Genomic DNA, 24,757 nt, shown 5'->3' on the forward strand with positions numbered 1-24,757 from the left:
CTTAGGGGAGGCACAAACATATTAGATATTAAATTAAGGGAAGCCGCTTCCTGAGTTAGATATGGTAAGTATTGGATTACAACATGATCACATATATAGATGAACTGATATAGAGCCATAACGTTAATCACAACATCCCCAGATAAAGATTTGTGATACATCTGACAGACAAATAATGTCTGTTATGTCCGTGACAGCGAACCGCCACATTATGTGGTCACGGTCGTGTGCTACATTATGCACAATGTCTAGACCGTAATAGATTTGTATATAGTCATTAATTATTGAGAGAAGTTATAGCATATATATAAATTAGTTAGTCGGTACTTGACTGATATAGATAGATTAGTCGTTAGATAACAGATATAAGGGACACATAGCATTTTATTACATATGTGAGTCTTCCCAACAGTGAGGAAAATTATCAATTATTATTGTGAGTTTAGAGAAAGGCACTAAAGGTAAATCCCTCGTTCAGACCTGAGGGGGACATAGTATTGAGTCGGTGAATCCACCGCGCCTCTTCTTGCAAGAGTTTGCGGTCTAGATTTCCCGCTCTGGGACCCATTTTGATTTGGGTGATACCCCAAAACTGGAGCAGCTTAGAATTACCCCCATGATATTCAAGAATGTGTCTTGAAAGAGTGGTATCTTCCTTACAATTAATGGTACTCAGATGTCTAGACACACGTCTCCTCAACTCCTGGATAGTTTTACCCACATACAGCTTGGGGCAGGGACATTTAGCGATGTAGATGACCCCACTACTCTGGCAATTCAAGAACTGTTCAATTAGGTACCGTTTGCCATCGGTAGGATTGACAAAGCTCTTAACAGTCGGCATCAGAGGACAGAAAGAACATCTTCCACATGGGTGGAATCCCTTGGCTGGTGATCTAAGCCAAGTGGATGGTGTACTGGATTGTCTCGAATAATGACTGTGTACCAAAAAGTCCCGTAAGTTCCTTCCCCTACGATAAGTAATACTAGGATTAGTCGTAACGGCATCCTTCAGATCGGAGTCAGCCCCATTCATTTCAATGGAGCTAAGTTGTAGTACCATACACAAGCCAGGAGTCATGTTGTTTGATCCTGTACAACCTCTTTAAATTCCAATGAACTGGGCATTTTTTGTAACATTTTGCAGTACAATTGAGGCTTCAGGCACTTTTCTCTATGAAAATATTTTTTTTCATGTCAAATTACTTTACAGTCTTACATGTTTGCATTCTGACATCAGTATTCTTTTGTTCATGTACTTGGGATGAAATATTATAACGTGTAAAGTAGGCTTTCCTAAATACTTCCTCACAGAATACCATCTGCTGGTAATATAGTTGTGAGTCAAGACAGACTTTTGTAGTAAGATGTCAAATTCACAGTTCTGGTGCGCTAAAATATATTTGTCTCACACCATTTACTATAAATGTACTTACAGCAATGTTCCAGCTGGCTTGGAAGTGTCAAATTGTAAGATATGGAGGTGTTCATAATACGTCTTTTAATTATGTAGTTAGATAGTTATAATTCCGCTGTGAAGCAAATAATTAAAGCGTGCCTAATTTTTCAGATGACTTTTCAGAATAAGCTGTCATATGTGTGTCATTGAGGAATAACACTATTTCTTGCCATTATAGGACTTGTATCTTGCATTATTTAGCCGTTTCCCTTCTGCAGGCTGTATCTTTAATTCTCAGCTGTCTCTGAGTTAGTGGACAGAGCCTAACTACTGCCATGTCTTCTATACACTGTACACATAGAAGAGGAGAATCCTGCTCTCTCATGTCTATATCTATCTATCTATCTATCTATCTATCTATCTATCTATCTATCTATCTATCTATCTATCACAATTATATATATATATATATATATATATGTGTGTGTGTGTGTGCATATAGAGAGGCAGCGGCAGCATTGAGACACCAGCAGTAATGAGCAGTGTAGCTGAGAATCCAGTACTGGGGAGACATATAAAACTTACCCAGCAAGCTGTTGCAGCATCTGTTTCTTTTTCACTCTCCTCCTACCTCCCCGCTCCATAGACTTGTTTGGGCAGCATGCAGTGGCGTAGCTATAGGGGTCGCAGCGGTCGCAATTGCGACCGGGCCCAGAAACCAGGGGGGCCCGCACCACATCAATGAAAGGTTATTATAGTAACTGGGGCCTATGTAATAAACTACACGGGCCCCTGTTACTACAGTAACTGACAGTACTTACCCTCCTCTTCCTAGAGCGCATCAGAGGTTCTGACGTCACAGTGCTATGCGCAGCGCATAACGTCACGATGCTATGCGCTGTGCACAGCATCCCGACACTTGATGGAGTGAGGACCTGCGGCTGAAGAGGAAGTAAGTTTAATTTTAGTGTCTTGCTGATGGTTTGGGGTCAGACACCCGGGACCCCTGCCAATAGGCTGTTTTGAAGGGGTTGCAGCCGATCGTACGAACGCTACTTCCCCTTCATTCCGGTCACTTTCTCGCACTGAATCGCCGACACGGACGTATCAGTGATTCACAGTGTGAGCAAGTGAGGGAAATGAAGGGGAAGCAGCACTCGTACGAGCGGCTTCAACCCCTTAAAAACAGCTGATTGGCGGGGGTCCCGGGTGTCTGACCCCAACCCATCAGCTATTGATGGCCTATACTGAAGATAGGCCATTAATGTTTAGGGACTGGACAACCTTTAAAGCCTACCGTGTGTTAGGCTTAGATACAGGGCCCCAGCTTATACTATACTGCACAAGAATACTGTCTGCTGGACCCTGTATCTAAGCCTACATTAGGCTTAGATACAGGGTCCAACAAACAGTATCACACATGCACATGGGCCCTGTTCACATCACCGCTGCCCTTCCGTTGAGGGGTTCCGTCTGGTTAATCCCTCAATGTAAAGGCAAACGGAAACCTTAGCTTCCGTTTGCATCACCATTGATCTCAATGGTGATGGAAAATTTGCTAATGGTTTCTGTTTGTCAACGTTGTGAACGGGTTCCGTTGTTTTGGCGGAATCAATAGCGCAGTCGACAATGCAAAACAACGGAACCCTGCCACAACGGTGACAAACGGAAATCTTTAGCAACGTTTCCGTCACCATTGAGATCAATGGTGTTGGAAACTGAAGCGGAGGTTTCAGTTTGCCTTTCTGTTGAGGGGTTAACCCGACAGAACCCATCAACGGAAGGGCAGCGGTGATGTGAACAGGCCCTTACTAATTATAATTTTTTTGTTTATTTACAGGTTCGGTTGTTTGACTACGTCGGATTCGAGGACTACTTCGATGACTGCTTTTTTATTCTCAATAAAATGGTTAATGAGGATTGTGTGGGGGTGTTTTATTTCAATATATCTATTTTTTCTATGTCTTTGTATTTTTCTTAACTTTATCACTGCCAACTTACTAATGGCTGCTGACAGATTGACAGCGTCCATTACTAAGGCGGGGCTTAGTGTTAGCCGGTGAAAAGGCTAACACTAACCCCCATTATTACCCCGGTACCCACCGCCACAAGGGGTGCCAGGAAGAGCCAGGTACGATCCAGTACCCGACCATCAGTAGTGATGGTCGGGCACTGGGGTGACCGCAGGCTGGTATTATTAGGCTCGGAATGGCCAAAAACAGTGGCCCTTCCCACCCTGGTAATGCTAGCCTGCTGCTGCTGTGTTGTATCTGACTGGTTATGAAAAATGGGGGGGATCCCAGGTCTTTTTTTTAAATAAATAATTGGACAGCAGGATGTGGGGTTCCCCCATTTTTTATAACCAGCCAGATACAACATAGCAGCAGCAGCCTAGCATTACCAGGGTTGGAAGGGTCACAGTTTTTGGCCTTTCCCAGCCTAATAATACCAGACTGCGGCCGCCCCAGTGCCCCTCTGTCACTACAGATGGTCGGGTACTAGATCATATCCGGCTCTTCCTGGTGGCGCTAGGTACCAGGGTAATAATGGGGATTAGTGTTAACCTCTTCATGTCTAACATTAAGTACCCCCCTTAGTAATGGGCGTTGTGAATCAGCCAGCGACAATTACTAGGGCGGTAGTTATAACGTTTAAACAACTACAAAGACATAGATAAAATATTTTATTGAAATAAAAATTCCACACAACCCTCGTCATCCATTTTATTGAGAATTAAATAAAATGCAGTTATCGAAGTAGTCCAACAATCGAACTTGTAAAAAACAAACACACAAAAATAATTAGTATCACGTCAAAAAGGCAAATAATTATTATTCTTACCTTTCCTGGGTCCAGCGCTGGAGCTGCAATGTCAGCGAGCTGGGCCCTATATCTTTTTTTTTTTTTAAATCAGTTCAAGTTTATTAAACCACATCATTACAGGTCATTATACAATCTGACATGTTGTTAAATCAGAGCCTCAAAGACCCAAGAATGTATTACCATCAAAACAGTTCACCCTACCCCCAACTCCCCCCTCCCCCCCTCAACCCCTCAGCCATCCATCTTGCCACAGGCTTCCATACACTATCTCCTTCTCCATTGTGCAGCTCCCGCCTCCCTCCAGCTCCTCATGTGCATACCCCAGTCATTACAACAAATCCAAAGCGTAGAACCCCTCCACCCCTGCTGAAAAGCTAGTGCCCAATGTCGCAGTATTATCTCCTGGAACCTCAGGACATTTTAAACTGGAACAACCGAGCGGAGCGCCAGGAGTTCCGAGGAAGCACAACCAGAGTGATCAATCCACCTAGCCCATTGTTTCTCAAATTTGTTACTGAACCCCCTCTTGGCATATATCCTGTATTCCATCAAAATCTGAAAGTTAAGTGTACCTATAATTTCTTGCTTCGAGGGTGGTTCCGCGTCTAGCCAGTGTTTTGCTATACCCTTCCTAACTTGGTACTGGGCCCTATCTCTAATCCAATCATGTGTGATACTGTCTGCTGAGCCACTGTGTCTAATCCTATCATGTGTGATACTGTCTGCTGGGCCCTATATCTAATCCTATCAAGTGTGATACTGTCTGCTGGGCCCTATATCTAATCCTATCATGTGTGATACTGTCGGCTGGGCCTTATATCTAATCCTATCAAGTGTGATACTGTCTGCTGGGCCCTATATTTAATCCTATCATGTGTGATACTGTCTGCTAAGTCACTGTATCTAATCTTACCCATAGCTTTAGGGTCGTAGTGCTATAGATATGTTGTCTCATATATATATATATATATTCATACACGCACACATTTTTTTTTTTGGGGGGGGGGCACATATGTATTGGGGATATTCCCCCTGATGTTTTAAGTCCTTAGTAACGCCCCTGGCTGCTAGTGCTGCATTGTTGGGTCACTTAGGAGACCCAGTGATGCAGCTGAAAGCTGCGGGCCATCGGCCCTGAGAAGTTTGGGGGGGGGGGCGGGGGCCCAAGAAGAACCTTTGCATCGGGCCCATGAGCCTTTAGCTACACACCTGGCAGCGTGTCTGTGTCTCTTTCGTTCACTCTGCTCTAACTCTCCTCTTCATAGGCTTGTTTATAAGCAGGCAGTGAAGAGATACCCTCCCCCACACACACACTTTCTGCAGTCCGTCAATTATCCTCTGTAACTTGGAATGGATTTTGCTTGACAACAGGTGGTGGACAGCAGATTACGGGAAAGGAGACACATTGTGGCTGTAACTCACATGGACCAAACAACTAAATGTTTACCGTAATTAAAATACAAAATTGACCTACATCCGATATACTATTAGATTTTCTGAGTAAGGGATATAACATTTGTTCTGTAATGTTGACTATTTGGATGTCTTTTAAAGGGAATGTGTTGCCAGAAAAACATGTTGTTTTTTTTTTTAATTAAACATTTAGTGTGTAGGTGATTAAACATTGTTCAAATTTTTTTTCTTTTTTTCACGAGTCAGGAAATATTATAAATTAATTCTAATTTATAATATTTCCCATTGCTGGTCACTAGATGGAGCTATTCCCAAAATTGCAGCATTGCATGTGGTAAAGCAACCACATTGCTTTATGCTGCAAAATTGGGTAAAAAGCCCTCGCTCTAGTGAGCTCTCAGCATCCCCCCCCTCCTTTATCCTGGCTAGTGCCGGGATAAACGAGGGGTTTGAACGGTCTAACCTCCTACACTGTGTGTCGCCATTTTTTGAGCTAACACACAGTGTAGTAGGTTTACATACAGTAGTAAACGTACACAAACACGAACATACATAGAAATCTCTTACCTGCTCCTGCCGCCGCGGCTCCCTCCGGCCCGTCCGCTCCGTCTGCTGCCGTTGGTCCAAGTGCACAAGTCCGGAAGCCGCGACCGGAAGTAGTAATCTTACTGTCCGGCCGCGACTTCCGGTCCACAGGAAAATGGGGCCGGACGGCGCGCATTTCAAATTGGACTGTGTGGGAGCGGCGCATGCGCAGTTCCCACACAGACGTACATGTTAGTGGATGGAACGGGCCCCGTTCGCAGTCCCTATGGGACTGTGGCTGCCGTATTCCATGTCTCTATGTGTCGTTAATCGACACATACAGAAATGGAAAAAAAAATGGCAGCCCCCATAGGGAAGAAAAAGTGTAAAAATAAGAAAAAGTAAAACACAAATAAATATAAACGTTTTTAATAAAGCACTAACATCTTTAACATATTAAAAAAATAATTGTGATGACACTGTTCCTTTAAGCTTTTGTTTTAGCATGGTTCTAAGGTAAATATCTTGTAGTAGGATCACATAACAACACGGTCAAGTTATCCTGGTACTTTTTATGTTTTTTCATTTTAGTAACCATTGCAAGTGATCTCTAAAATAAAGCATAATCTATGATCTATATAAAAATTGTACAATGTTGTGTCTACATATTTCCAATCTGTGATTAAATGCTTTCTCTTTCATCATAGTAAGATACATTGCTGGCATGCTCAGTGTTTTCCAGTTGATTTAATATCGTGCTTTGTTTTGTCGTAAGCCAATATTACATTCACATTGCCCAATAAAATTGCTTGTAACTTGAATAGACAATTAGGCCGTTGCTTCCTTTCAGTACAATAGTGATACATACCATGTGTGAATTCATTTAAAGGTCCCCCTAACTGGGAGTTAAATACCGCTTCTCTTTTAGATGTTAATTTAGACTGATCCATGTTGTGTGATGTCTGAAAATTCAGGGCTTTTAGGTTTTATAACATTATATAATACAGCTGGAATGTATAATCTGGCTTTGGTTATTTGTACTGCTGTACTATTCTATAATTATAGTGATTATATACAAATGTTCATGAGCTTTAGCTAGGAGCTGCTTTTATTTATCTACATAGTCATAGAAACTGTTGAAAACTCAGAAGGTAAACTTGAGAAATGCATACAATTAGACTAAAGTTCCACCTTTGCTGTGGAAGTGATTGGAATCGACTGCATGACAGCCATCGCCCCCCCCCCTTGATTGCATCACGGGCGGTCGCTGGCACATCAGAGTGGTCCGCCCCCCTGATTCTAACGTTTTGCATGTGGTAAAGCAACCACATTGCTTTATGCTGCAAAATTGGGAAAAAATCCCTCGCTCTAGTGAGCTCTCAGAATCCCCCCTCCTTTATCCTGGCTAGTGCCGGGAGAAACGAGGGGATTGAACGGTATAACCTCCTACACTGTGTGTCGCCATTTTTTTAGCTAACACACAGTGTAGTAGGTAAACATACACTAGTAAACACACAGTAAAACACGAACATCATAGAAATCACTTACCTGCTCCAGTCGCCGCCGCTCCCTCCGGACCGTCCGCTCAGTCTGCTGCCGCTGCTCCATGTGCACAAGTCCGGAAGCCGCGACCGGAAGTAGTAATCTTACTGTCCGGCCGCGACTTCCGGTCCACAGGAAAATGGCGCCGGACGGCGCGCATTTCAAATTGGACTGTGTGGGAGCGGCGCATGCGCCGTTCCCACACAGACGGCATACACCATAGTGGATGGAACGGGCCCCGTTCGCAGTCCCTATGGGACTGGAGCTGCCGTATTCCATGTCTGTATGTGTCGTTAAAAAATGGCAGCCCCCATAGGGAAGAAAAAGTGTAAAAATAAAAAAAAGTAACACACAAACACACAAATAAATACAAAAGTTTTTAATAAAACACTAACATCAAACTGATATAAAAAATTTTTTTTGGGTGACACTGTTCCTTTAAGAACAATAGTGTGGTCTAGCTGATTTGTTATGTTTGTCTGCAGCACGTTTTTGGATTTTGCATAGCACTTTGTTCAAATGTAGTGGAATTTCTGCATATTTTCTGTCCAGCTTTGCGGGGGCAGAAAATATGCAGTGGAATACAGTAGCAGCAAAGTGGATGAGATTTTAACAAATTAACATGTATCGCAGATTTTCTAAATTCTCAGCATGTCAATTTCTGCTGAAGAATGGTCTCGGATTTGTTGCGGATTTTCCCTCTTGAGTTCAATGGGGAAGTCAAAATCCGCAGCAAATACCAATTGTTGCGGATTTTGCAGGAGATTACCTGCGGTTCTACAGCAAAATCTGCATGTAGAAAACAATACTATTTTCAAGGTTTAAAATAAAAAAAGACTATACTTGCCTCGCATGGTGCTCCTGTAGCAACGCGTACTTGGTCCTCCGTCTGGGTTCTGTACAGCTGGCCTCCTGTAGTGACGTTTTGCCACGCGACCGCTGCAGCAGTCATATATGACGCAAAGTCGTCATAGGAGGACGGCTGTACAAAGATTATCTGTGGGACCAGGGACACGTGGCTAGGGGAGCGCCAGGGAAGGGGTGTATAGTTTTTTTGTGTTTTTTCTGTCAGCTGTATTCTGCAGCGGAAAACTCACACCAAAATAAGCACGATTTAGTGCAGATTTTCGGACGGATTAAATAGCGAATACTGAGTCGGACGTGCTGCGTAATTTTCTGCAGCAAATCTGACTCCTGTGGATATACCTTAAAGGATCTAGTCTAGAACTCGTACATTTTAAGTGATTTATTATGATGCTTTTGAGTTGAAGAGGATAAAATAACGTTTGTTGCACATGTTTACAATGTTTTTTTTCTTAGTAGCACTTGTATTTATTGAGGTTCTTGCACATTTTACATTATAAGATGCAAACTTCTTTTGTATTAGAGGCATTGTGGAATTTTTTTATTGCCTCTTCTAATAACACGTTTCCATAATACACTTTATATTTATATTGTGGTTACAAACACTTTGCTAGCTATGTTTTTCCCATATTTCATCTTTTATTTTTTCCACATGCTGTCATAAAAGGCTTTGCTGTGTTTTCCTACAGATATTTGGCTACATGGATTTGATAGATCTAGCAAGAAGTGCTCAAGTTTGCAGATCTTGGAAGATAATAACTCAAAATAGTTTACTCTGGAATAGTGTAAGTAAATTTCCTTTCTTTCCAGCAGAGTATATAAATTAAATTATCCAAAGCCAGAAAAAATCTCCACTACTTTTAATGCCCTTACCATTCAATTGCTTGATTACCATGGGTACATTAGCTTGTTGTCCTAATTCGTAACAATGCCTGTGCCTTCCAAAACAAAAAATACAAATAAAAAAAAAGTTAAATCACATCAACAAACTATAAAAAGTCACTATTGCCTTCAAGTAGAAGTGGGGAGTACTTTTGCAGGAGATAGATAGATAGATAGATAGATAGATAGATAGATAGATAGATAGATAGATAGATAGATAGATAGATAGATAGATAGATAGATATGAGATAGATAGATAGATAGATATGAGATAGATAGATGCATTTTAAGGTATAAATAGATAGTACACATTTTGACAAATTTTCAGTTAAAGCAACCCTCCGATTTTAACAAAAAATTTACAGTTTGCTGGGGAATGCAGAGTTAACTTACCAGGTGCCCTCTGTTTCGTTTGCAGTCTATTCCCGGACCCACTCTCCTGTCATGCATGATGGCCACAGTGCTTTTTAGACTACCTAATGCATACCGGGTAGTCTGAGAGCGCTGTGGCCATCTTGAATGACAGAAGAGGCAGCCCAAGAATCAGCGGATCGGCAGTACAGCAAGCAAAATGGAGGGCACCAGGTGAGTTAACTCTGCATTCCCCAGAAAACATTAAATTTTTAGCTAAAACCGGACGGTCGCTTTGAGGGCTTGTCCACACACGACGAAATTGCTGCAGAAAATTTCTGCAGAAATCCCGGTTTTTACGGCAGGAAATGGTTAGGAAATTGCTGTGTTTTTCTCAATGCAAGGAGATGGTGATATCTCCTCTGAAAAACGCAGCAATTCTGTCCACATTCCGCAGCAGGAATTGACCTGCTGCGGTTCTAAAAATACGCACCGCAGGTCAATTTCGGCTCAGAATTTTTACGCAGAGTGTGGATGAGATTTGTTAAATCTCATCCACTATGCTGCTACTGTATTCTGCTGCGTTTTTTCCATCCTCAATTCCAGATGGAAAAAAAGCAGCAATTCCGCAGCGTGTGGACGAGCCCTAAGTGTTGTGTTGCACTTTTTAATGAAAATAAGTTATTGGCAGCATATTAATTTTCTTTATTTTCTGGATGTATCGGATTACATGAACACACGTGATTTTTGTAGTTATGTTATTGCAGTTAATCATCTAATTCTTTATTAAAGTACAGAAATATTAACTTTGAATATCTAAACTGCAGTTTCTAATTTTTATAATCATTTGACCATTCTGGATATGTACCCCACCAGTGGCGTAACTACTGCCGTAGCGGCTGCTACGGGGCCCGTGGCATGAGGGGGCCCGTGTCGCCCGCCGGCACGGGCCCCCACCATGGCCGGAGGCTCTGCTAGCAGCCGCTATGGCTGCTACAGCGCGACGCCACTGAAGACTACGGCAGAGCGGGGAGGTATCTCCCCGCTCTGCCATTAAACAAAAGACATGTATCCCCTATCCACAGGAAAGTCCCCTGAAGTTCTCCATCACAAACCTCGGACTTCCGGGGTCTGTGTCGGCAGCTCCGTAGAAATGAATGGAGCGCCGGGCGCGCTTGTGCGCATGCGTGACCCGCGCTCCTTTCATTTTTATTGAGCTGCGCAGACCCCGGAAGTCAGAGGTTAGTCATGGAGAACTTCGGGGGACTTTCAGTCCCCCGTTCTCCCTATCGCTGCCAGCGATCACACATGTATCCCCTATCCTGTGGATAGGGGATGCATGTTATTTGTAGCACACACTGTAGGTCGCATTTTTTTGGGGGGTTGGAGACGCTGTATGGCGTTCCCTACAGGGGGGCTGTATGGCGTTCCCTACAGGGGGGGACAGTATGGCGTTCCCTACAGGGGGGACTGTATGGCGTTAGCGCCATACAGTCCCCCCTGTAGATAACGCCATACAGTCCCCCCTGTAGGTAACGCCATACAGTCCCCCCTGTAGGTAACGCCATACAGTCCCCCCTGTAGGTAACGCCATACAGTCCCCCCTGTAGGTAACGCCATACAGTCCCCCCTGTAGGTAACGCCATACAGTCCCCCCTGTAGGTAACGCCATACAGTCCCCCCTGTAGGTAACGCCATACAGCCCCCCCCTGTGGGTAACGCCATACAGCCCCCCCCTGTGGGTAACGCCATACAGCCCCCCCCTGTGGGTAACGCCATACAGCCCCCCCCTGTGGGTAACGCCATACAGCCCCCCCTGTGGGTAACGCCATACAGCCCCCCTGTAGGTAACGCCATACAGCCCCCCCCTGTAGGTAACGCCATACAGCCCCCTCTGTAGATGACACCATACAGCCCCCTCTGTAGATAACGCCATACAGTCCCCCCTGTAGATATCTACAAAGGGGGCTGTATGGCGTTATCTACAGGGGGGCTGTATGGCGCTATCTACAGGGGAGGCTGTATGGCGCTATCTACAGAGGGGGCTGTATGGCGCTATCTACAGAGGGGGCTGTATGGCGTTATCTACAGAGGGGGCTGTATGGCGCTATCTACAGGGGGGCTGTATGGCGTTATCTACAGGGGGGCTGTATGGCGTTATCTACAGGGGGGGCTGTATGGCGTCATCTACAGGGGGGCTGTATGGCGTTATCTAGGGGGGGGGCTGTAAAAAAGGCACTATCTACAAGGGGTTGTGTGACACCCAGGGGAGGGGGGGCCCCAGTCAAAAGTTTGCTATGGGGCCCAGTCTTTCCTAGTTACGCCCCTGTACCCCACATTATAATATTAGTTATTGTTTGGATCTAGTAGCAATTTACATACATGGGAGGTAGAGGAGATGTCCATTTATTACATTGGTCCCTGTCCCGGAGAGGGGGGTCACAAGTCAACTGTTCTTTCACAGGTATATAAACACAAGCACATAAACGATAAAGGTAAATGAACGTCACCCAAACCCGACGACTTTGGTGGGACTGGCCAAACATCTTATGTGTATGGGATTGTCCCGACTCTCACCCGACGGCAGATGAGGGGAAAAGAAAGGATTGGACATGTTGGATTTCAACACATCCCATCCTTTCTTCTCACTGGAGATAAGCTGCTGCGAAGGGTGTCTGGCAGCGGTTTATTCCACTCTCTCCATTGAGTAGGGAGGGGGAAATCACACTCTCCTCAGCATTAGTGTCTGTCAAAACCTAGGAAGAAAAGATCCCTCATGGGAAGTAGAAAGCAGTACAGGAATGAAGCTGTGTGAGCTAATGAAGGCAGCAGCATCCTTGAGTCACAGAACACATGTAAGGCTTTGCTTTGGTTTGTTTCTGTAAATATTGTTGAACATTGGTCTTATTTATGGCTTCTTATTCGTAGATCGATTTCTCTTCAGTTAGACATCGAATTCAAGACAAATTTGTGGTTAACATCTTACGAAAGTGTCGTCCTTATGTCATTCGTTTAAATCTCCGCAGGTGTTCCTCACTGCACTGGTCTACGTTTAAATGCATAGGTATGAGTATGTTTTTCTTAACATTTTTATAAACTGTTTTTATAAATTTTTAAAGCCACAGTGGTAAACAAAAAATAAATGATACAGGATTTACAATGTAGATGGAAATATTGTTATCTGTATTATTGCAATTGGTTGTAATAGTACCCTTAAATGAAAACTAAACTGTATTATAAAAGTTTACAGAAGAAAAACTTTCCCACACTGTTTGTCAGCCTTCAGGAATCTTTTGTTGGTTCCTGAAACAAACAGTCTTGTAGAAATCCCGCAGAGAACACGGGTAATTTCCTGCTAATCTGTTTAATTTTTGGCTGATGGTGCGGGGCTTAGCAAAGGGTGCTGAGTTTAACAATATTTGTGTCCTTCTGGAGATAGGGCAGAGAAGGAAGGCTTATGCTGCAGCCAGTTGTCTTACAGCCAAACACAAGATTGTGAGTAGAAGGAGGGAAATAGATAATCTTCTGGGACACATAGAGGAGATTACTTAATATATTTCTCAGTATTAATTGCAATATGAGACAGAATAGGATCAAAGAAAAGCAGGACATTAAGGCTGGGTTCACACATCGCAGATCATGAAGTGTATACCCAACTGGTGGAATATATTTTTATTTCCTGGGCATTTTTTATGTTAAGTGTTCCTTTAAGTCACGTAGGCAAATACAGAACTGGCACTTAAATGAGGTGACATTTTTATACGGTCTTTGTCAGGATTTAAACCCAGAAACTCCTGTTTCCCAGGCAGTAGCTCTTCTAAGGGTCCTTTTACACCAGCCCATTTTGGCCGTAATAACGAGCGCCGATCAACGACACAGCTCGTTGATCGGCTCTTGTTTGCTCCTTTCACAAGGAGCTATTATCAGTATGGGGACGAGCACTTGTTACTACGCTCTCTCTTCCCCATACATTTCTATCATGTGGGCGGCATGTTGGCAGGGAGATGTGCTGCCGACAATATTTTCTTCTGCAGAAACTATACGATCAGCCGATGAAAGAGCGTTTGTAAACAGACACAGGGTAATGATTGGGAACGAGCGTTCTGTGAATAATTGAGCTACTGCTAGACAGCTCCAATGCTAAATCTATTTTGATTCTTACCTCTTGAGATTCCATGCCTTGATTATATGATTAGTCTCATCCTTTTGGCTCTTATGTAAGCCTGGCCCTAACATTTCCTCCCTACCAGACTATTGAGCTTCCTGCCTTTAGTCTAGTTCACTGCTACTGCTTATTTGTGTACCGAACTTGGATTGTTTCCTGACCACTCTGCAAACTGCTGCTGCTTATTTGTGTTTCGAACCTGGACTGTTACTTGACTTGTCTTGGTATTATCACCCTCCCCCAGATTGTTTCAGTCAGTAGACTCTGACTCTGACTCATTAGCATCTGAAAACGTTGATTTCAATCTATTGTATTAGTGGAAAAATATATATTTCATAGAAAAAGATTTGGTTTATTAAAAGTCATAAAAATACAGTATTGTTGATAATACACAGAATACAATATTTAATACATGTCAGAATGTAGTTTCCTGTTTAAATACAGTATGTGACATTGGTTTGAGTTCTTGCATAGTTTACAGCATAGCGGAGAAGTATATTACAAAGCTAACAATCCCATATATACATTTTATTACTATAAATACATTTATTGTAATAAAGTATTTATTCTTTAAATAATTGTAGGATTTTATTGTTACTTCTCTCAAATAGACATGTAATTGTTATCATTTGTATAGTGGGCCCCGGGAAAATGTCATATCTCTCTTTGTAAAACAAATATTAAGTGCAGTCAAATTGCAAAAAGACAAGGGACCACGCGACATTACCAATACAGCAAGTCATAAGCTGCCCGTAGAAATTAGATCGTTCTCTGAAGATCCCACCGGCGGGATTTCCCAATCCAATGATATTGGGAGTTGTCAGACACACAGGTATTCATTATCAGGAAGGAAAATAAATTGTTAAGATTTTCTAGGACAATGCCTGTTTTCTGCCAAAATGACTGGCATTAAAGGTGTTTGACTGTCTTTTACCCTTCTGCCCTATACAAATCTTTGTTGTTAATAGGAAAAACATCTGGTAGCTGAATTATGTGGGTTACATTTCATCAATTTCTTGGACAAATCTTAGCTATATGCCGATGTATGTCTATATTGTGAATATGTACTTTTAAATATTGAGGTACCTCGTCAGAACTGTTTTTGTCCTTAAGGGGGTTGTCCACTTTTTTATTTTTTTCACTTCATTTATTTATAGAATAGAAAATCATACAGATTTCTAATATACATGTATTTAAAATTATTTTCACATACCTTTTTTTTTTTTATATGAGTTGCCTTTGTCTAAGGAAAAAAAATGGTATAGCCCACAGATTAGCCCATAGAAATGCATCCATAGGATAACTGAATAGACTAAAGATGACGAGAGTCATGTGACCCACATCATGTGACCCTCTGGCATTCAGGTAACACTGTCCAGGAATAAAACAGGTGAATAATAGGTTATTGAGGAGCAGCAGCATCTCATCATCGTATCTGTCAGTCTCTAAGTAGGAGCAGCTCTTACATTCTTCTCCCTGTCTCCTCTGTGTGTGTTGTGTATATGTTTTTCTATTTGTTTTTCTTTAACCTTATTAACACCTTCTCGACGTATGACGTATACTCACATCATAACGGGGTAGGGGAAGCATGGAGTGGGCACATGGGCTGAGCCCGCGCCATAGAACTCGGGTGTCGGCTTTTTGTTACAGCTGACACTTCACTGTAACACACGGAATCGCTCATTTAAGGGCCCCAAGTCTCATTTAAGGCCCCCAGGTCTGCCCTCTTAATGTTCCTATTAAGTTCTGCCTCTGTCTGGGCTTAAAAGCAGCCTGTCAGAATGACGATATACTGCAATACATTAGTATTGCAGCATATAATGCTAACAATCGCTGGTTAAAGTCCCCTAGGCGGACTAAGTAAAAATCAGTCAAAGTTTTTTTTATGTACAAAAGAATATTAAACGTTTAAAAAAAATTACTTTTCCCATTTTTCCCCCTAAAGCATTGTAAAAAAATAAACATAACTGGTATCGCCACGTCCGTAAAAGTTTGAACTATTATAATATATTATTATTTAACCCGCACGGTGAACGCCGTAAAAAATGTAATAAAAGCTGATCAATAACTTGCATGTACCCAAAAATGGTACTAATAGAAACTACATCTCATCCAGCAAAAAATAAGCCCACATACCGCTCAATAGACGGAAAAATAAAGTTATGGCTCTCATACTTATCTTACATTTTATGTGTAAGTTATTTTTTCCTTGAAAAAGTAGTAAAATATAAAAAAAACGATATAAATTTGATAGCCGTAATCGTAATGACCCACAGAATAAAGTCAACATGTCGTTTTGATTGCACAATGAACGCCGTAAAAGCAAAGCGCAAAAAACAAAGGAGGAATCAGTTATGTTTTCTTCATTTTCCACTGCACAAACCTCTTTTCCCCGTTTCCTAGTGCATTATATGGTACAATAAATAGTGGCATAAAAAGTACAACTCGTCCCGCAAAAATCAAGCCCTCATAGGACTATACCGACGGAAAAATAAAAAAGTTGAGGCTTTTGGAAAGTGGGGAGAAGAAAATGAAAGTCTGAAAAATGGCTGGGCGGGAAGGGGTTAACAACATGACAACATCACGTAGAGTTAGGCAGCCAATTTATAAATGATCTAGAGACTGTAAATACACGCACAGTGATGTAGTTGTTCATCATTATTCCACCACTAGTCCTATCAACTTAGCCCATGGATGTGTCCTCTATGTTGCCTCAACACATTGTATGTATGGATATATATATATATATATATATATATATATATATATATATATATACATCCATGCATACAATGTGTGTATGTGGCGGTCACATGACTGACGTCATATTCTGTTCTCCTGTGGATACATTACACAGGACTAATCTGTGGGTTGTACTATTCTACTGTGTCAGGGACCTCATTCACTATAAGAAAGGTATGTGAGCAGAATTTCTAATACATGAATATTAGAAAACTGTATGATTTCCTATTCTACAAATAAGTAAAAAAAAACTGGACAACACCTTTAAGATAATTTTTTCCAGGGCGTCACTAGCTATCAGTCTCAGATTACTCAGGTCTTAAAGAGGCTCTGTCACCAGATTCTCAAATCCCTATCTCCTATTGCATGTGATCGGCGCTGCAATGTAGATAACAGTAATGTTGTTTTTTTTTTAAAAACTTTCATTTTTGGCCAAGTTATGAGCTATTTTATATATATGCAAATGAGATTTGAAATTGACAACTGGGCGTTTTTTTTTCGTTATGTCCAACTGGGCGTGTATTGTGTTTTTAACTGGGCGTGTTTACGTGTATGACGCTGACCAATCAGTGACCAGTCAGCATCATACACTCATCTACATTCATTTACACAGCAGCGATGTGCAGCCACATAAACAGAGATTAACGTTAATCAAGTGTCCTGATAATGAATACACATGATCATCCAGCCTGGACATCATGTGTACTCAGAATCCTGACACTTCTGACTCTTTTCTGTGAGATTTCTAGCAAGGGAAACTAAATCTTGCGAGATTACGGAGGTAAACGAGATTTTGTTTCACTTGCTGGAAATCTCACAGAAAAGAGTCAGAAGTGTCAGGATTCTGAGTACACATGACGTCCAGGCTGGATTTCATGTGTATTCATTATCAGGACACTTGATTAACGTTAATCTCTGTGTATGTGGCTGAACATCGCTGCTGTGTAAATCAATGGAGAGGAGTGTATGACGCTGACTGGTCACTGATTGGTCCGCTTCATGCACGTAAACACGCCCAGTTAAAAACACAATACACGCCCAGTTGGACATAACGAAAAAAAAACGCCCAATTGTCCATTTCAAAGCTCATTTGCATATATATAGAATTGCTCATAACTTGGCCAAAAATGAACGTTTTTTTTAAAAAAAAAAACACGTTACTGTTATCTACATTGCAGCGCCGATCACATGCAATAGGAGATAGGGGTTTGAGAATCTGGTGACAGAGCCTCTTTAAGATAAAGGCAGAACTGCCATTGAACTGAAGGCAAACAAGGGACAAGCCCACATTCGCCCTGGGGTAACTTAGACACATCAGCCCCTCTGTGTTCTTTTTATGAGGCTGTTACTCCTTCTTACATAATAAAAACATGCTGTCAGTAAGAGTACATTTTCTAACATGCTGCTGTGTTGCAAGAGTTGTGGAACAAGCTACAGATGTAGCCATCTTTATCTTGAATCTTAGCGCATTAAATGCACAGTGGCAAGAAACTTTAACTTGACTTTTTCAATGGCTTTTGTTGTGTGATATCACGCTGCAGCAAGTTATCAGAGTCCAGACAAACTTGGCTACACCTGTACTTATGATTTGGGTAGTCCCAGATGGGTAAAGCTCATAATTATCTGCCAGTTTTGTATATTTTGAGGCACAGTCGACAGTGTTGCCTAATTCAGAGTTTAGTTATGTTTGGCTGTACAATCCATCTTGAAAGCCTCTTACACAGATATGTTACATCTTAAGCTGCAATGATATCTTTAGGTCTATTAAGTACTTGCAGAATCTACCAAAAAAAAAAACATTAAATTCTTTATTTTGCAAATAACAAAAATATGTAGTGAAGTAGCCAGCAAGTTAAGTTAACACTGTTAACAGGACACTGTGTGTTTTTACTGACTCAACTTGCGTTGTATGTTTCTTGTCTGCTTCGATTTTCTCCCACTCATCGTCATCCATCCCTCCATGAACCTTGAATTTGTCATTTGGACATTCCTCATAGTAACTCCTTACGTACTTTCCAATAAACCATCCTTTGTACTCTTCTGGCTCCTTACATTCCAAGCCATTGTAATTAACATTGTAATGATGTTTCAGCCAATAGAACAAGTAATGAATGTGGTAGTCACACCTCCATGGGTTGTCTCGAAGCCATAGTTTTCTCACAAAGTACAAATCCTCCAGGACACCATACTGGAAATTGCAGAGCTTGTTTTCTGACAAGTCCAATTCACGGAGGTTCATGAGACCTGAAAACGCAGCTATAAATAGGACATGTAAAACAGGAATGTGATTATTATTGAGATATAGGGCAAACTGTTTTTTTTTTTAAATTTATGGTTTATTATAGTTTATATATTCATTTGAAAACAGAACTATAGACAACTGTAAAATGATTGGTGATCTTCAACGAATTGGCAAAATATTCATAATAATTCATATAATGATTCAAATGTTCTTCAAAATTGTTAGGCGGAATTGAATACCACTTATATATCAGACATCATTCTTACAAGAGTATTGTTTTATTTTAAAACTAGTGTGTTCTCTCAAATACATATGGGTCAAAATTATTGGCACTTCTAAAGAATAATTTAAATAAAACCAAATAAATTTGTATCTTTGGTCAAAGAACTTCATTGTTGGCAGTGACCATTTCCTTTATCCCTGGGGTATTATGAGGTTACACATATGTGTCCAAAGATCCGTGTTACTCGTTGATGCATGCTGAGATAAGCTGCCTCTTTGAATGGAAAAATAACACACTTAGGCTAAGTTCACACTACCGTTGTCTCCCGTTTAGGTCTCTTCCGTCAGACCACACTTTTTGCTTTCCTGAAAAGAAGAAAAAAATCTAGCAAATGGAGGCAAACAAAATCCAACTAAAACAAAAGAATTACCATTGAAAACAATGGTAATTCAAACGGAGTTCCGTTTGGATTTCCGGTCACCTCTTTCTCTGACAGAAGAGACCTAAATGGGAGAAAACGGTAGTGTGAACTTATCTTTAGTTAATTGTAGTGCATGATTTATTACACATGATTCCTGTATCAAAGACGTCCTTAGGTTATGGTCCCAGGTAGAGGTTATCGAAGCCCGGCTCTCTTGTAATGGCTAATGGCTGTACGATTTCCTAGGTATAACCGGCACAATCGTACAGCCAATGGCCACCACATGCAGGCGTGGTTTTGGCCTCATTCGGCTGTCGCTATGGTGAACCGTACCCTTAGGCTGACTTTACATGCATAGATTTCTTGTCCAATTGTCCACTTGTATTACCTTGTGTAAATCAAACATTTATGCTTACACCTGCAGATTCCATTATCTTACGAGTAAAATTTCAGTTTTACTTGCAATCATCGCCAAAAATAATCAAAATGGCTTGAACAGCTGTAGAAATTGCTATGTGTAAGGCCTCGTTCACATCTGCGTTGGAGGCTTTGTTAGGGGCTTCCGTCACAGATCCGGTTGAGATAACAGGAGATTACCAGAGACAATAGCGCAGCATGCTGCTCTATTGTCACCGGTAACATCAAAGTCACCCTGATGGAAAGCCGATGGAACCAATCAAAGTCAATCGGTTCTGTCGGCTGCCGGCGATGTCCCTTGTGCAACGGAACCATTGCTTCCATTATTCCCTTAACAACGCAACACACAGACGCAGATCTGGACTAGGCCTAAGCCAGGATTACACTTTATTCATGTGTTATGTTTTGAAACCCTAATAAAAAATTTAAAGTGCAAAGACAAAAAGCTTTCAACTCAAATTAGACAGAGGGCTGTAGACCTGCGCAGATTAGGAAATAGTTATAAAAAAAAATTGCGGTCAGTTGAAATTGTCATTAAGCACAATCAGGGACATAACGAAAAAAGAAAAAAAAAAGTTTAGCTCCTTGGTGCCGCAGCCAGTTTTCATTTTTTTTACTTTACACTTTTTCATCCCTTCCCTTCCAACAGCCATAATATTTTTATTTTTCCCTTTGACAGCTGTATGAGGGCCTGTCTTTTTTTGCTTAGGGATCTGTATTTTTTTAATGGCACCATTTAATTTACCATATAATGGAATGGAAAAACATTTTAAAAAAAATATTCTGGGGTGAAATAAAAAAAAAGAAACAGCAAATACGCCATTGTTTTTTGGGTTTTATTTTTACAACGTTCATCGTGCAGTAAAAATGACAAGTTAACTTTATCCTGCGGGTCGGTAAGATTGTGGCAATACTAAATTTACATAATTTTTTCATGTTTTACTACTTTTGCAAAATAAAAATACTTTGTTTAACCCCTTAGTGACCAGCCCATTTTAGGCCTTAATGACCAAGCTATTTTATTCGTTTTTCTATAGTCGCATTCAAAGAGCTATAACGTTTTTATTTTTTCGTCTACATAGCTGTATGAGGACTTGTTTTTTGCGGGATTAGTTGTGCTTTTTAATGGCACCATTTTTGGGTACATATAATTTTTATATTAACTTTTATTAACCTTTTTGGGGGGGATTATAAAAAAAAACTGAAATTTCACCATTGTTCTATGCGTTTTTAAATTGACGCCGTTCACTGTGCGACGTAATTAACATGTTACCTTTATTCTATGGGTCGGTACGATCACGGCGATACCACATATGTGGAGTTTTTTTTATGTTTTACGACTTTTGCACAATAAAAACACTTTTGAACTAAAATTATTTGTTTTTGCATCGTCGCTTTCCAAGAGCCGTAATTTTTTTATTTTTCCATCAATGTAGTGATTTTTTGGGCTTGTTTTCTGCGGGACAAGACGTAGTTTTGAATGGTACTGGTTTGGGGTACATGGGACTTATTGATTCATTTTTATTATGACTTTTTTGGGGGGCAATGGAAAAAAATTGCAATTTCGCCATAGTTTTTGGCGTTTTTTTTTTACGGTGTTCACTTTGCGGTTTAAATTACATATTAACTTTATTAATGGAGTCATTACGGTCGCGGCGATACCACATATGTGTACTTTTTTTTTTTTTTTACACTTTTACTAAATAAAACCACTTTTTATGGAAAAAAATGGTTTTATTTATTTTTTTACTGTACTTTTTATTAATAATATTTATTTCACTTTGATGACTGATTTTATTATTCCCACTAGGGGACTTTACTGTGCGATGTTCCGATCGCTGCTATAATGCTCTGGTATACTTCGTATACCAGAGCATTATTGCCTGTCAGTGTAAATCTGACAGGCAATCTGTTAGGACGTGCCTCCGGCGCGTCCTAACAGGCATATGTCCAGGGCAGACCTGGGGGCTTTTATCAGTCCCCCGGCTGCCATGACACCCCATCGGAGACCCGCGATTGCATTCGCGGGCCGCCGATGGGTGACAGAGCGAGCGCACTCCCTCTGTAAACGAAGTTAAATGCCGCGGTCGCTATTGACGGCGGCATTTAACGGGTTAAACGGCCGCGATCGAAGTAAACTTCGATCGCGGGCGTTGGAGCAGGAGCTCAGCTGTCATCAGACAGCAGAGCCCCGGCTCCTGCCTGCACGGGAGACCCGTGCAGGACTTAGACTAGGCTGACGTGAAAAGGCGTCAGCCTAGCCTAAAGCCCAGTAGTGAATCACGTTAAAAGACGTATTGGTGGTCACTAAGGGGTTAAAAAAAGAAATTGCTTTCTGTAGCCATATTCTGAGACCTATAACTTTTTCGTTTTCAATCGATTTTACTGTTTGAAGGCTTATTTTTTGCGGGGCGAGCTATAGATTTATTGGTACTATTTTGGTGTACATTTAACTTTTTGAGCACTTAATTGCTTTTTTAGGGGGAGGCAGGGTGACCATAAAAAAGAACAATTCTGACATTTAAAAAAAATATTTTTTACGTCGCTCACCATGCAGGATCAATAACGCTATATTTTAATCGTTCAGATAGTTATAGATGCGGCGATACTAATTACGTTTATTTTTGATTGTTTATATTTTACAAAATAAATGGTAAAAAAATGGACGTTTTAAAGTTTTGATTTGTTTTTGTACTGGAAATTTTATTCAACTTTTTTTTAAAGATTTTCTGTTAGTCCTATCGGGATTTGAACATGTGATCATTTGCTTAATCCACTGCAAAACTGTATTGCAGTGTATTTTCATGTCTGCTTTATCCTCTTAGGAGTAATAGGGATACTAAATGTGTAATAGTAGTACTAAAGGAGTATTAGGAGTGCTAAAATGGCATTCTAGGGGGCATCCATTAGGCCACCGACTGCCACGACAATCCATCACGGGGAGCGATGGAGTGACAGAAAGCCCCCCTGTCTAACCAGGACGAACCCCAATACGATGCAGCACCACAGGCGTTTTATAGACACGATGCAATATATACAACTGAGAGAGTCTGCAACCCTCACTCAAAGAAACATTAGGGACAGCCTCCATTATATTAGACCACGGGTCATCATCAATCCCATGTATAGCCCATTCCCATTTACGCATAGCAACTAAAGGATTTCTATCTAAGAATTTAGACAAAAGCAGCTGATACACCCCTGATATAACCCCTTTTGTATTACCGGAAGGACCAAGGATTTGAATAATAGTGTCCCGTTGTTTAACCACCGGAGACTGGGAAAATTGTGTCTGAAATGCATGCCTTAATAGTAGATACCTGTAGAACCTACTATGTGGGATATGCAGTTCATACTGAAACTGCCGAAAGGATTTAAAGTCAGGCCCACTAAGCGATTGGGAAACCCTCGTAAGCCCCACAACTTTCCAGTATTCCAAACCACCTAGTGCGAGAAATTCTGGGAGCGAACCATTCCCCCATAAGGGAGTATATTCCGTGTGACCCTGCACCCCTCTCAGTTGTTTAGCTTTTCCCCATGTTTTGTGGACAAGGTCTAGAGTTGGAAACACAGACCGTCTACCCAAGTGACGACCACCCTCAACAGCCTCTAACAACACATCACATTTTAAATGGTATTGCAGTATCGATGTAGAAGCCTCTTCTCCTACATGTGTACCCCATCCCTTGAGATGTTGACACTGCGCAGCCAGAAAATATGTCTAGGGGTTAGGGAGGGCAAGCCCCCCAGAATCCTTGGGTCTCTGCAATATTTCCCACCTCAATCTAGGGTGACCTCTGCGCCATATAAGATCACGAAAAAGAGCATTTATCCTGTGAAACCTATTGAGCGGGAGCCATACCGGTGGATTGTGCAATATGTAAAGCAACTGCTGCATCTGTATAATTTTTATAAGGTTCTCCCGACCCACGACAGGAAGAGACAGCTTGCACCATGCACCAATCTTGTGTTTAAACTGCTGTATTAAATGAGTCAGGTTAAGATCTTCAAAATCAGACAGTCGCCCAGTTACCTCAATACCCAAGTAGCGTATCTGCTCAACACATTGGACCATACTCCCCGTTCTCACCAAAGGTGCAGGTAAGGGATCGAGCGGGAGCAATGCCTACTTTTGCCAGTTAATAGTGAGACCAGAGAGGCGTCCAAACTCATCAACCAGAGCCATAGCCGTCATTGGGGAGGGTCCTGTATCCTCCAAAAATAGCAACGTATCATCTGCATACAAAGAAATTTTGTTTTCATAGCCACCGTACTGAAACCCTTTAATCATGGAGGAAAGTCTAACCGCAGCAGCCAGGGGTTCAATATCGATGGCAAACAGGAGGGGCGAGAGCGGGCACCCCTGTCGCGTACCCCTATAAAGTTGAAACCTCTCCGATAGGCTCCCATTTGCTCTAATTCTAGCCTTGGGACTCGAATATAACACTTTGACCCAGGAGATGAAAACTGGACCTATCCCCATACTAGCAAGCGTGTGCCACAAATCTGGCCATTCAACACTGTCGAATGCCTTAGCAGCATCCAGCGAAAGGATGGCCCTATTACCAGCATTACCTGGCGGGATCTGTAAGCCAAGAAACAGCCTTTCCCAGGCATAAATCCGGTTTGATGAGGGTGTATAATAGAAATATTAACCTTATTTAACCTATTGGCTAGGGCTTTCGCAAGGATTTTAACATCGGTAGACAGTAGAGAGATAGGGCGATATGACTCAGGGAGCGATGGGT

The 24,757-nt window shown here is 41.5% G+C and overlaps 2 protein-coding genes across 4 annotated transcripts in view; one reads left to right on the forward strand and one right to left on the reverse strand.

Moving 5' to 3' along the window:
• FBXL13 (F-box and leucine rich repeat protein 13) overlaps nucleotides 1–24,757 on the forward strand; it is a 178,540-nt gene that overhangs the window by 58,847 nt on the left and 94,936 nt on the right. For all 3 annotated transcript variants that reach the window (XM_075857321.1, XM_075857322.1, XM_075857323.1), the window contains exons 8-9: nucleotides 9,256–9,351; nucleotides 12,728–12,863. In XM_075857321.1, the coding sequence (XP_075713436.1) occupies nucleotides 9,256–9,351; nucleotides 12,728–12,863 (232 nt within the window). The remainder of the gene's footprint in view (nucleotides 1–9,255; nucleotides 9,352–12,727; nucleotides 12,864–24,757) is intronic.
• LRRC17 (leucine rich repeat containing 17) overlaps nucleotides 17,938–24,757 on the reverse strand; it is a 36,756-nt gene continuing 29,936 nt past the window's right edge. Inside the window, exon 4 of the mRNA XM_075857324.1 lies at nucleotides 17,938–18,962. Coding sequence (XP_075713439.1) covers nucleotides 18,559–18,962 — 404 coding nt within the window. The 3' untranslated portion in view covers nucleotides 17,938–18,558. The remainder of the gene's footprint in view (nucleotides 18,963–24,757) is intronic.

The sequence above is a fragment of the Rhinoderma darwinii genome, chromosome 3, assembly GCF_050947455.1.
Source record: "Rhinoderma darwinii isolate aRhiDar2 chromosome 3, aRhiDar2.hap1, whole genome shotgun sequence".
NCBI lineage: Eukaryota > Metazoa > Chordata > Amphibia > Anura > Rhinodermatidae > Rhinoderma > Rhinoderma darwinii.